Source organism: Ctenopharyngodon idella, chromosome 22 (assembly GCF_019924925.1).
Source record: "Ctenopharyngodon idella isolate HZGC_01 chromosome 22, HZGC01, whole genome shotgun sequence".
Taxonomy (NCBI): domain Eukaryota; kingdom Metazoa; phylum Chordata; class Actinopteri; order Cypriniformes; family Xenocyprididae; genus Ctenopharyngodon; species Ctenopharyngodon idella.
The window spans coordinates 23,199,945-23,214,318 of NC_067241.1; the positions used below are offsets into that span (position 1 = coordinate 23,199,945).

Here is a 14,374-nt window from a genome sequence, read left to right on the forward strand (position 1 = left end):
CACTACAGTACACAGGAAACATAACCTAACATATTGATGTACATCACAGCTCATAACCCATCATTAGCCTTGAAATGAAGTGTCCACGGGCTGCCTACAGGGGCCCTGTCAAATAAGTCACAGATGGGCACAGTTCGAGGAGGCTTGCACCAGAGGTCAGTCTCAAGAGGCTGATACCCCTTTCAGACCATATGGTAGCTTGGAATCTTCTGGCAAATGTGTCTCCTTGGGATCTAAGAACTGTGGAATGGGGTTACAGGATCCAGCTTCAATCTCATCCCCTCATTTCAATGGTGTGCTGAGTACAGTAGTGAGCACAGAACAGACTCTGGTATTGGAACAAGAAGCTTGATCTCTTTTGTTGGAAGAGGCCATATAAATGGCCATTACAGCTGGTACTTTTTAGTTCCCAAGAAGGATGGGGGTTTATGTCCAATCTTGGATTTGCGTCATCTGAACCGTACTCTACAAACATACAATTTCAAGTAGAGATGCACCGATATATTGGCCAAAAATCGGTATCGGCTGATAGTTTAAAAACAGCCGATAGTCAGGACCGATATATCCTGTCAATCAAAAGAGGGCAGGAAAATGCACTGAATTTGTGCTTTGAGTAAAGAAAATGCCAAGAAACCAGTTTGATGTTCAATATTAGTAGTAATTATATGAATTAATAACATTCATAAGGTTAAGAAATATTCATTTAATCTTCGGAATTTAGTTAATGTGTTAATATTAATTTGAATAATGTGTTTGTTTATAACTGATACCAGTTAATGAAAACAAGTTGATGAAATGGAGAGAATAAAGGTTTTATTTGCATTTCTTTCAATATATAATAATTAAAAATATAATGATTCATTATTAATTATAATGAAATTATCATTAATTTAAAAGAAGGTATAAAAGGCAGAACCCAAACTATCTGTATCGTTATCGCTATCGGTGAAGAAGTTTAGTAACGGTGCATCTCTAGTTTCAAGATGTTACTAAAGGTCATCACGTCTCAAATAACATCTGAAGACTGGTTTGTCATGATAGATTTAAAGATCCATACTTCCATATGTCCATCCTTCCCCAGTGCAGGGAGTTCCTCAGGTTTGCTTTCATGGGCAAAGCTTAACAATATCGGGTTCTTCCTTATGCCCTAGCCTTATCACCATGCACCAGCACAAAGTGCATGGATGCAGCTCTGGCCCCACTGCAATACCATGGTACTCGTGTACTCAATTACTTTGACGACTGGTTAAATCTAGTGCAGTCCAAGGAGCAGTTCGACATCAAGATGTCATTCTTGCCCACTTGAATTCCCTCAAAAGTTCCTCAAATGTCTTGGTTTATGACTCAGGTTACAACTGTAACCCCGGTGCCCTGAGTAGGGAACGAGATGCTGCATGCCTGAGCAATATTCCTTCAGTCAGTCAGAATCTGACGACAATCAATGCACTGCAGGCGCCATTTTATAGTCATGCGACGTGCCATTTCACATCATATGACTGTCGGCAGCCAATACAATTAGCATGATTTAATTTGTGCTTCAGAGACCGGTCATGTGGAAGCTCTCCCATAGCGTCAACAATCAATTCCCTTCCCAGGGAACCGGGGTTACAGTAATAACCCAAGTCATTTTATTATATGCTCCAATTTTCAGTCATAAAGATAAAAAATTAAAACAATCTAAAATGGCATAATGCATCAACCCTAAACAATGACCAAAATTCAACATTTTTAATCACACTCTCCTTTTCTTATGCACAATTTACTACAACAATGAGACCGTAATCCAATCAGAAGAAAAAAATTAAAAAATAATAATAATTAAAACAAAAAACATGTTTTTTCTACTCCATAGAAACCTACTAAGAGAGCTGTCATGGAAGACAGAAAAACTGAGGGTTCCATAATCCAATCAATCTGCAAAGTATTACACTAGATTTTCTGAGTGTGTTAATAGATAGTTTATCTTGTGGTGAAGGCTTTTTACTAGGGATGTCCTGATCAGGTTTTTTGTGCCCCCGACCTGATCCGAGTCACTGAGTGCATTTACATGCACCCTCTTAATAAGATTATAATGGGATTTTGGCAATATTGTGATTAAACTTTAACTCATGTAAACGATCAAGCTAACACGATTACCTCATAATCATAGTAAGCATTCTCACATTAAACTATGTGGCGTACACTGATTTTAATTGCAATAAATATGCATGTAAACACCTTAATCACATTATTACTGCTCTCACCATAGTGTGCATGTGCTCGGACATACACGGATGCTGTGTGTTGTTCACATAACTTCATGAATGAACTATGTGACATTATTCTGATGTTTCCTTCTACTCCATACATTAAAGTTATTAAAATCAATCCAGTGTATACAGGGACATACAGAGAGTTGCTCTCTCTTTTTTTTTTTTTTAAAAATGATTACATGAAAAACACATGTAGTGGACACATTTGGAAAACAGGTGGTTTCTACTGCTATATTTACCTATATGTTTTTTGCCACTTTATTATAAGTATGCTCACACATCTATGTCTAAGTATTAAGGTGTGCTTAATAGGATCACTTCCCCTATATGTAAGCCATCTTATACCATGACTAAGAAAAGTGAACCTGGATATTTTTGCTTGGCCATTTTCTGTTCATTCCTTTAAAAGTACACTCAGTAAGTTCTTGCTTACAATTATCTGACTGAATTACCTGCAGTGTTGAAGTCTGAATCAGAGGATCACTGAGTTCACTGGTTTGCTTTTTGTCTGTCCATTTATGTTTGTGCTTTGTAAAGACCCTAAAGCAGTGTTTGAAAGCACTATATAGTAAATATAGTACTAGTAGTAATCATGACACAGCAAGTCATGAGATGTCAACACAGTGGTGCCGATGAGGTGCAAACTGCAAACCTGTCCACGCAAAATACAACAGCTTTTTCTGTCTGGAGAATGACTCTTCATCTCATGAGAGTAGGCTACACATCACATTAGTGATATTTCTCAAATGCTCTGCTCATTTCTTTAATTTAAATGTTTAAACATTTGCATGTTCATTAAATAATTAAGCACAATGTTAAAATATCTGTCTTGAACAAAAGACAAATACATACTGTGTACATTCAGCTGTTTTTCCTTTGCTCTGATAGTCCATAATGCACTGTATCAGATGATGGTTTTCATCCAGCATCTGCTCAGGAACAAAAAAAGTAAAGAAGAAGGTCAATTATGTTTTTTGACCAATCGATATTACTTTGATTTTACTTCTACTAATATTACCTGAATGATAGGGTATTACTATAACTTCTTATAATATTACTGGCATTAACTGATTCACTAGTTTCACTCTGACCATTTAGGTGCTGTAAGTCGAAGCGAAAATAATCAATCGTGTTTACTGTACTTGCTTAAAATCTTACAAAACAACTTTGGTATTTTTTTTTAGTATCAAAGTAGTATCAAAGCATTTTAACGCTAATCAATAAATCCTGTCAAATAACGTCACAACTGACCAATAGGATTCATCAGTGTATGAACTGCGATGAAATATGAATACGCGCGCGCCAGTGTTACCATATTTATCTGTCAAATTCTGTTTGTTTGTTCAGGAGTGAACCACTGTCAATCGCAGACGCTCAACACAGTCAAACCCAGTCCAAACACTACAGCCTACCTTCTGAATGGTTTGTTGAGTGACCTCTGCTTTCCCCCTCGGACGGACAGATGAAAATGTAACAGACATGTTTTCAATGAAAAATGATGATAAATGCTTTATCCGTATATATTATGCCGCGTCGAGGCGCTTATTACACTCCGGGAGAGTATTTCTCTTAAAACATAGGGGAGTCTCATCGCCCAGATATGGCAGTTTTGCGAAAAATGAACAATTAACATAAGTGGCCGTTGCAAACCACAAAAGTGTGTGCAATTTTAATACAGCTAGTTAGAGATTAATTTGTCCAGCCCATTCATAAATGAATTTATTATGTAGGAGGAAACCTGACCTCCTCCAGTCTCTCATGGTATAATCTATTCAACTCTATTGGGCCGGTGCTGCCCGTAACGCCGTTGTTGATTCACGAATAGAATACGTCATTTTCCCACGCAAACGACGGACAAAGCCACACATCTCTCTAGTGGTGTTCGTGAACGACAGAGTGAACGATGGGAAAAGGCTCACGTCTAATAATAACATCTAATTATACCTGACCTACCTGACCTGATACTAAATACTACTAAGTAATACTACTATAAAAAAAAACTAGGATGACCCACGGAAGCTCGTCAACACAGGTCGCACATGCACATCTACACAATATTCAGTGTACAATTAAAACATACAACTGGAACTGTTGAAACGGTGCTGTTTTGCACAGTGTAATTTAATTTTTATTTCTGGATTTATTTTGAATAATATGTTATCAAAAATGTATTATTAAAATGTTTAGTACATTGAATTAATTGTTAACATTGGCTGTTATATAAAATATTTTATATAACTATTAATATTTTGTTTAGCTTCCTTGGAGTTGTTGCATTAACTCATGTTCACATCATCACTCTGTAAATTAAAAGACGTGTATCCATATTCACTAACCAGCCAATTTGTCTATTAATTTAAGTAACCAGCCACTCAGAACTTCTAGCAAAAACAAAAATATCAGAAATAAACCAGATTATCAAAGTCTCAACTTAGATTCAAATATATGTATTATTAAATCTGATTCTGAATCATTGTATTGCTTTTCAGTTAGCGGATACTATTCAAGTAAAATAAAACAGCAATAAAAACAAAATTCTCTGTGACTTCTCTTATAATTGACCCTTCGCAAAGACCCGCCCCCTTAGTTACTGTTGCTTTGTCCAACAAGCCATGGTGCTGTCACACCACAGAGTGAAAAACACATCGCGGAGCGAAGAGGACACTGACAACACGTCGACAGACAAGACAGAGCAGGTTACTTGTGATATTAAACAAAGTCCCAGCTTTAAAACGGTGTGTTTTTTTTTTTAAGAAATTCGAACAATAAAAACCGTTTTGTGGCTCTTTAATGTGTCGTCACAGATCGCTATATATAGCGCCTCAGCTCAAGCGGCTCGTGAACCTATCATCTCTTCCTACTAATTAATTTATAGCATCAAATAAACATGAATGAACATAAGAAGAAATGTTGTTTCAAACGCGAAAAGATGTCACACACCATTTTTCAAGTTCAAGTCCACCGAGGTTAATCTTCTAACTCCTGACTGCTTTGTCGGACAAAATGGCGGATTCGGCGTTATGATTGGTTAGATCGCTTGTCAATCAAACTCCTGGCGAAGGGTCAATTGTTGTTTTCATCTTATTATAAGCATAAGATTAATAATGATTGTGCACATATTGTGAATGAATTTAATAAACTCATTACCTAGTTTTCCTGTGTATACACACACACAAACTACAGTTCAAAAGTTTGATCTGTACGATTTTTTAATTTAAAAAAAAAAAAAAAATGCTCAGCAAAAAATCAAAAATACAGCAAAACATTGTGAAATATTAAAACAGTAGTTTTCTGTGAATATATAGTAAACTGTCATTTATTTCTGTGATCAAAGCTGAATTTTCAGCATCATTACTCCAGTCTGCTCTGGTCCCATCCTAAAAGGTTTACTTAATGTTTGAGTATTTTATGATTGTTTAAGACTGATTTGCCATTGTGCTCTATCATTAATATGAATCAAACAGAAAATAACTTGCTCTTGAATGAATAACTAAGCTTTAATAAGAATTTGTATTTATTTCATACAGTGAAGACTATGCAATATTTTATTTTTACTTTTGATTATTCCTAAAAAACAAGTTTAGTTTGTAATGCTGTATTTGTCCTATTGTTTGTAATGTTCCTTTTTTCTTATTTTTAATACCAGAAATGAGAAAATTACTATAACGTGATATATCGTAAATGTGAAATAAAATCTCATATCGTGAAATAATTTGGTCATATCGCCCACCCCTACTATCAGGGGGGAGTGCCAAAAAAAAAAAAAAAAAAAAAAAAAAAAAAAAAAAAAAAAACCACACACACAAGGGTACAATACCTTTCAGTGGGGCAGAACCCTTAAAGGGACATCAGCCTTTAGAAATGTGCATATTGCCTTAAAGCACCAATTAAACCAAATATATGATGGACTTAGCTGAATATAAATACTCATTAAGGGTTAAGTGCTAATTTGAAAGAAAAAAAATAATAATAATAATAATATCCATAAAACTTGTGTACCACCACACCTCTTGATCAAGCATACAGACTCAAGATTTTATTTCCTATGTTTATTAACAATTACCATCAAGAACAAGATCCCCTTACAATTTTACAAAAAAAAAAAAAAAAAAAAAAAAAAAAGAAAATTATAGTAATAAATAAGAATGTATTGGGGATCATCACATACCATAGACTGAAGTTTATCTACTTCATCTACATACATATTTGTACAACCAAATAACTGGCCATACATACAAATAAAAGTGCTATCCCAATTCAAATGCAACAATCACTGATAGATTCAGGTGCATTCACATAGTAAAGTTGCGGGTTCTTCACATACATGAAACAAAAAGGAAAAAGGCCATTTTAATGTCAAATGAAAAAGTAACAATCAATGCAGCCATTTTTTACAGGATGTGGTTGTTTGATGACGAGAAAAATTCTAGTAATATTAGCCACTGAAGATTTTGGACACTGAATCAAACTCAGACAAGACCAAGTCAGCCCTGTCCCACAGGAAGGCAACACATCTGGAGGAGAGAGGTATGAATGAAGAGCAAGTTTAATCCATAGAAGTAACCATTAACTTAAAATCAACATGAAACTGCAGGTGCTGGTGTAATTTGAATCATGCATTAGGAACTGAGTGGTTGGTGAGAAGAGCCTATGATGATAGACCACAAGAGGTCGACCACGTCTCCGTTAAACACACTGATGCTTTTAAATCAACACATTTCTTGTTTTAATTTCTAAACTTAAGTAAATGGGGTCAATTGAGACATTCTGAAGTGTAAATCTGTAAAGAGTACCTCTGGGAGACGAAGCTTTTTTTTTTAGCTGTTGTTTTAATAGAAAAACATTGGAATTATTGGATTACTAGGTATTTCACCATTTTAAATTTGAGAAGGTTTTTTACCAGTAGGCCTATATGATAAATAGCCTTTGACAAAACAGGAAACTAGATGAGGTAAAATATCACTCTTGATTTGTGCTTTTAGCTGAAAGTGCAATAATTCTAATGAAAATGTAAAAAATACATATGTATTATAACCAACTATAATTGAGCAAAATAATCTGTATTATCAATTTAACCATTATGCAGCATGATGAAAATGTGACCAAGTTTTCATTGACAAACTAGACAAAAATGCTCAGACACTTAAGAAACAGGACAAGGTTAATTAAATGATAAAAACTAAGTGCATTTCACACATGCCTAAAATAGCTGACAAAACTAGTTAAGAGAGAACCCAATAAAACATCCTCCATTCTCACAGTGCTGCCCTGTTCAGTTACACAGAGTTCGACTCACGTCAGTCTCACAGCCGTCCACTGCCCACTCTCTGTGGAAGAGGACGCTGCACTGCCCCTCTGCCCCGTCGCCCTCTGAAGGTCCCCCGAAAACCACGGCCTCTCAGATAGCGCCCGGGCACCCCAAAGGTCTCCACGTTCAGCTTTCTCTCCTCAGCCCATGTGGTGCGTCTGGAGAAGAAACAAAACAACTTAGTGACGAGAAATGCTCCAGCTGGAAAGACAGTCGGATGGGTTACACCTGGACTTGTTAGATTTTTTTTTTTTTTTTTTTTTTTTTTTTTTTTTTTTTTTTTTTTTTTTTTTTAAAAAACACCATGCCAGCTTCTGTGGCTATTTTCATGGCGAGATAAATTTGTGATAAAACTATATCAAGTGTTTACAATTTATTTTTGCTGAACTCCAAATTTTGGTTTAACTTGGTTAAAACCAGCACAATCTAATAAAACATTTCAATGATAGAGTTTTGACAGTAGGAACATTTTGGCAGATCTTCTAGTATTAAAAACTTGTGTAATCCTGGAATTGCCTATTCTGAAATGGGTATAAACAATTTGGTCCCATCAGTTTGAGGTTTGATAGAAACGTCTTCCAACATTGGGGTTATACCTGGACTTGAGCTCTGAGGAGATGTTATCAAAGAAGCATTTAGCTTTATTGTAGAAGCACTTTGGCCCGAGCGGATCCTCTTTAATGGCACTCTCGTTCTCAGGCTTCTCCCGCTCTTTATCACTTCCTTCCTCTGGGGTCTCCTTCGGTTCTGACAGGAAAGTGGAGAAACACATGAGATGCTTCTAATCACTGCCGGCTCAAATGGAAATAAAGAACGGTGAATTCTGCAGGGTGGATTTAGAAAGATGTTCAAGGGCATGTGTGCAACCTGAACCTCAAGTGTTTAACTTCCTTCAAGAGCATCTGGTCAGAATGAAATACCTTCAACACTGAGCTTGTCTTCAATCTCTTTCTCCAGGTCATCTTTATTAAACTGAGCATTTGCCGTTTCAAAATCAAAGTCCGACTCAAACTGCAGAGTGCTGGGCTTCGTGCTGCCTACAAGGATCTGACCTCGACCGCGGTTCCTGGACCGGCGAGTTCCTGTAAGACACCTCACATATAGATGAGACGGTCTGTCAACAAACGTGTCATTAAAACAGAACAACCCTCTTTACCCGGTTTTCTGCGACTGGTTGGAGGCTTGTTCTCGTCATTAGCTTGACTCGGTCCCTTCAAGACGCCCGGCTGTGCAGATGAATCACCTGCAGAACAAAGTTGAGAAAATGGAAACGCATATCTTTCTGAAGCTCAAGCAACAACATGGGGGTTTCCTAAAAAGCAGGTTAAGTTAATTATCTGTCTCAATACCCACAATTGCAGTCTCTGCACTTCACTCATCTACTTCGTGACATTTCCAGATTGTGTCTAAAGTGTTAAAGTGGGCATGAAGACCACAAGCGGTTTAAGACTCGCTTAACCAGTGCATGCAAACATTTTACAAGATACATATAATCTCTGCAACTTGCACTGTTAAGTTTTACAAGACACGTCATGAAATCGGGGCGCGCAAGCTCCTGAACGTGATGAATGCTGGGTTACGCTTGGCCTCAGTACTGTTCTGAAGTGGTTTTAGAGTTAGTGTGGGTTCAGTGTGTGTTTAGTTACTGCAAGTGTGTGTATCATCCTTATTTTGCAATGCGGAAGCAGTTTTCTGTGAATGTGAGAGACTTCAGATTCATTAACCGCTATAGGGAAATAATGAGAATAAGTGCAGTAAGTGGTAAAATGGTTTGCACTAAACCAGTGCGCTTACAATTACATCATTCTAATGATTATGGTAAGAAATCAGTTTGTTCCTGTTGTTGTACAGCTAAAATAACTGGAAGTGGATGAAACGGCAAGACAGACACATTCAATTTACAAACGACTCTTACATCACAAATAAGGTGTACTGGGACAGGACCTGCATTTGAGGACAAGCGTAACCCATCAGTCATGATCAGGAAAGGAAATCATATGCGAGATGTCACAAGATGAGGAACACTGTTCCCAGGGTATGTTAAATTACATAATACATATTTAGTAAAACAAATTGTTGGATATTTTATTGGTGAAGGAGTACATGTATTTTGGAAAACGTTTGCAACTTTATTAGGAGCACAACAATCAATGTGTCCTCTTACATAAGGACTGAACAGACATTTACTTTTATTCATTTTGCAGACGCTTTTATCTAAAGAGCTTACAAATGAGGAATACAGCAAGCAATTTGTCAAAGAGGCAAACAAACAAGTGCTCAATGCAATACTTCAGAATTCAAGAGTTTAAATGCAAAGAAAATATTAAATCAAAATGTGTAAATAAAGCTTTCAATAAAACTATTTTTTACAACAAGTGTGATCAAAAGCTCTAGCCACATGTGCGGTCTTCACGCACACTTGAACACTAGTGAGCAGTAATGTGTGTGTTGGGACACAACCTGCTCTGAAACCCCCAGCACAGATCACAGCATTATGACAAAATATTTACTTCCTCACAAACCAAACCCAACGTTCACAACATTTAGTTCGTACGCTGTGGATCTGAATTGAATTTTTGACCAAGCATAAAGAGAAATCTGAAATAACTTATAAAAAAAAAAAAAAAAGCAACGCATAGGTCTACATGTGACACCATGTTATCAAATGTGGAAGAACAAAATGGCTAAACCTAATAAAATTAAACATAGCTGCATTATCTTTGCAAACCCAGGCTGTTTGTAGTAAACCACTATTAAACAAATGGACAGTAGTAGGCAGACCTTCTCAGCATCAGTTTGATTCCGTCATCGGTTAAAGGGTTAGTTCACCCAAAAATGAAAATCCTGTCATTCATTACTCACCCTCATGTCGTCCCAAACCCGTAAGACCTTTGTTCATCTTCAGAACACAAATTAAGATATTTTTGATGAAATCAGAGGGTTTCTGAACACACAGGCAGCAACATCACTGTACCTTTTGAGGTCCAGAAAAGTATTAAAGACATCGTTAAAATAGTCCATGTGACTGCAGTGGTTCAACCTTAATGTTATGAAGCAACAAGAATACTTTGTGTGCAAAAGCAAATGAAAATAACTTAATTCAATAATGTCTTCTCTTCCCTGTCAGTCTTACACGGTTTACACTGTGAACACAGTGCAGAGCTTCGGTGTTTACATCCGAACGCCGACTCAGTACTATGTTTTTGCGCACAAAAAGTCTAAGGTTGAACCACTGCAGTCACATGGACTATTTTAACGATGTCTTTAATACTTTTCTGGACCTCAAAGGGTGCAATGACGTTGCTGCCTATGCGTGGATCAGATACCCTCGGATTTCATCAAAAATATCTTAATTTGTGTTCCGAAGATGAACGAAGGTCTTACGGGTTTGGAACCACATGAGGGTGAGTAATGACAGAAATTTCATTTCTGGGTGAACTAACCCTTTAAGAATGACTGTTCACAGTGTCCAGACACCAAACACCATGAGTAAGCCATGTTTGGGTTAAGCAGCTGAAAGCTCAGGGTTTGTGAAGGTAAGTTAACCTTGTGTTTGAATCACTCACCGCTGAAGGCAGCAGCTCTCTGGGCTCCTCGGACACCCCTCTGCGCTCGGCCCGTCTCTCCACCTTGCTGCTGCGCGCCGGTCAAACCCTTCTGTGTGGTTTTCTCTGCAGGCACAGTCTGAACAGCCTGCTCAACCATTGGACCCCTCCGCACCGGAACACCATGCAAACCTGATACTCAGACACACAGACACAGATGAGCGGTCATGATTTCACACAATCCCCACTGGCTGCTCAGACGGGTGGTGTGTCAGTGAAGCGCGGCGCCAGCTTACCGAGGCCCAGCGCCGCTGCGTACTGCTGGTTGAGGAGAGAGCTGGCCGCCAGCTGGCTGTAGGAGGGCAGCATGCTTCTGTACGGGCTGTAGCTGCCCTGCGATGGGTAGTGAACAGACGACGCCCCCACAGACGACTAATGAAAGGAAATCAATCAGCCCTGCCTTCTGAAATGTGCTGGGGAGACTCATGTGGAATGAAACAAACCTGAACAATAGCAGGGTCCTGAGGAAGACTGTGGTGAATCTTCAGAGGCTCGCAGACCGTGATATCCTTGATGTCACTTCCTCTGAAGATGATGTACTCGAAGACCTCGTCCCTCGGTGGCACAGGCCGGTCCGTGGGTCGCCCCTCTGTTCCAAAAGACCTCACTGACAAAAACAAAGACCATCTTCAGCTACAGCTTTGTGTCATGGTCAAATAAAACAATGTGGTACACCTTATAAAACAGTCAAGAACATCAGAGCTCAAACTCAACCAAACGTCCATTTCCTTCAACAATGTCCAGTCTTATAACTGGTTGACTCAAATAAGACTTATCAAATGATAAGGAGGTTCTATTACATTTGATCATAACTAGGTTTCCGGTCTAATTTGCTCGAGTGCAGCGTTTTAGATTCATTAGTGACGTCTGTGAACACGTGATACATTAACATTGTTTAAAAGTTTTAATAACCGTCTATTTGATTTTATCATTGAAGGGAAGTGGATCAAAATAACTTCGTTTAATTTGATAAAAATCCGACGATTTCTTGGTGGATGCCTATTACTAATTCGTTTGAAAACTGATATAAGTTTACCACTTCAACACTGTGCTTTTAGATGCGTGTTATGGGCTACATCCATGTGCCTTCTGACACTCACCTTTCGCCAGGGCCACGGTCGAGTTATCAGTGTCAATAGTGTATAATATTCCCTCATAGCGAATCTGAGCTTTAGAGATCAGACTGATCTTACTGCCGATGTAAGGAGTGCCGCTGCTCATTATCTCAAAACTAAACGACTTAAGCTAATTAAAGAAGGCTCAAACACAGGCTAAATCCCCCGTTCAAACGGACACCTGCAACACTGGCACCATGACCGTCCTAAACAATTCGCTCTAGTAAGGGAGCAGCTCACTCATTAGTGTGCTTTATAGAGAGGACTCACTCCCTCACCCCGCCCTCCATTTGACCCGCTGCACCTGATCTGCGTTTTCACGCAGCTTGCGTTTCGTTAGTAAACTTTCGTAAACTGAAAAATACAGCGTTTTTAATTTATAAAATGGTTAATAAAATTATTTTGTGGAAAGAAAAAAGACAACGGTAGGGATGTGCCGAATGAAGCTTTTGAAGCAGTGAGGCTTTTACAACAAACTGCGTTGTTGCTTCGAAGCTTTTGAAACAATGCTCTACTTCGCCATCTGGTGGTCAATAAAAATTACTACACCACCTGTGTCATTCAGTTTTGTTCGTTGGGATGTCATTGTAAGGTTTATTTGAATATTTAATAATAACCATATTAGAAAGATGGCGGTGCGTGTGTGTGCAGCGAAATTTCATTGCATTTTGCATAATACAATGACAATAAAGACTTTCTGTTCTTCATTTTTACTCGCATCAAACTTGTATCTTTTCACCTTCTAAATAGAATGTTTAATACGCCAATAAATTAGGTATATGCAATTTTTTTTCATTGCACCATTTTTTGTGTGTTCCTTACAAAACAACACAAACATGCACATTGTTAAAAAAAAATACACACACAAATGCACAAATACTGTTTCGGAGCACTAGTGTGTCGAAAATTCGGGACGGGTGTCGAACTACCCATCCCTAGTTTACAGACCATATCATGAAAAGCCAACTTTGAGATGTAATAAAAATAAGCAGTATTTTACAGTAATGTATATGTTTATAAATAAACATTCAATGATTCTTATAATGTTCTTTTAAAGTAATTATATATATAATATGATATATTTTGTGCAACAGAAAATTGCACAAAGTAATATTTTGTCCACATCAACGCTTCACACTTCATTCCAGTAGGTGGCGGAAATGAACCAGTATTGCTGAAATGAACCAGTAGGCTACAGCTGAAGAAACCACATGGAAGAAACCGTGAAAGAACGAAGAAGAAGAAGTAGGGGTCATTTCAGTTCTTTTGAGAAAGGAGTCAATGTGTTGAGGTGCTTGGCAGGAGTAGATTGGCGTGCTACAATGCATTCTCTTAAAAGTATATACTGTGCATTAATTAGGTCATCAGTTGAGTATTGTAGAATAATATATGGCTCAGCATCAACCTCTCTACTAAGATAAAGGTGATTCAAAACCAAGCCCTTAGAATATGTTGTGGAGCTTTTAGATCCTCTCCTGTGACAGCTTTACAGGTAGAAATGAGTGAAATGCCAATAGACATTCGTGAAGTTCAGCTTAAAATGGTATACTGGACTGGTATTAAAGGTAATTTTACAAATCATCCGGTTAAAAAAAATATTGGAGAGTTGCTGGGAATGTTTGAAAAGCTTTGGCTGGACTGTAGGCAAGCATGCTCAACAAATAGGAATCAGTAATATTGATATTAGCCCCACGGTGGCTCTGCCAGTCTGTCCACCTTGGCTCTTCTCTATGCCAACAGTTGATTTGCAAATATTTAAATTAATGAATGGAAACCAGAAATATGTTCCGAAGGAGATAGTAGTGCAGCAGCATTCAGATAGCTATTACTTTCAATTTTTTACAAATTTATAGAGATGGTTCTAAAGACCCAGAAACTGGGCGTACAGGTGCTGCCATTTATGTTCCTCATTTTAAATATAAATCTGCAAAAAGAACTGCTGATAATGTATCAGTATGCAGCAGAGATGATCGCTATTCAGATAGCCTTACAGTGGGTGGAAGAAATACAACCAACAACAGCTGTAATCTGTTCAGATTCATATTCTGCACTTACAATACTGAGTGGAAAATCAGAATCTAGACAAGATATATT

General features: G+C 37.8%; 2 protein-coding genes across 10 annotated transcripts in view; both read right to left on the minus strand.

Annotated features, from left to right (window-relative positions):
- LOC127505253 (calcium-responsive transactivator-like) overlaps positions 1-4,259 on the minus strand; it is a 38,385-nt gene extending 34,126 nt beyond the window's left edge. For 2 of the 9 annotated variants that reach the window (XR_007927674.1, XM_051880689.1), the window contains exons 1-2: positions 3,665-4,240; positions 3,105-3,181 (exon numbers count right to left, since the gene is read on the minus strand). Coding sequence is in view for 4 of the 9 variants with exons in the window: in XM_051880689.1 (XP_051736649.1) it covers positions 3,105-3,181; positions 3,665-3,733 (146 nt within the window). In the remaining 5 variants the exon portion in view is untranslated. Of the gene's footprint in view, positions 1-3,104; positions 3,182-3,664 lie in introns of those variants that run through there. The other 7 variants (XR_007927675.1, XR_007927676.1, XR_007927677.1 and 4 more) reach the window with 6 other exon arrangements.
- Positions 4,260-6,286: 2,027 nt separating this feature from the next.
- Positions 6,287-12,520, minus strand: lsm14b (LSM family member 14B). The gene is made up of 9 exons (XM_051881015.1): positions 12,266-12,520; positions 11,609-11,772; positions 11,402-11,537; positions 11,127-11,297; positions 8,717-8,803; positions 8,481-8,642; positions 8,157-8,307; positions 7,549-7,718; positions 6,287-6,766 (listed from the first exon to the last, which is right to left on the minus strand). The coding sequence occupies exons 1-8, from the start codon at positions 12,384-12,386 to the stop codon at positions 7,556-7,558; spliced, it is 1,155 nt and encodes a 384-aa protein (XP_051736975.1). The 5' UTR covers positions 12,387-12,520; the 3' UTR covers positions 6,287-6,766; positions 7,549-7,555.
- Between the last annotated feature and the right edge of the window lie 1,854 nt (positions 12,521-14,374).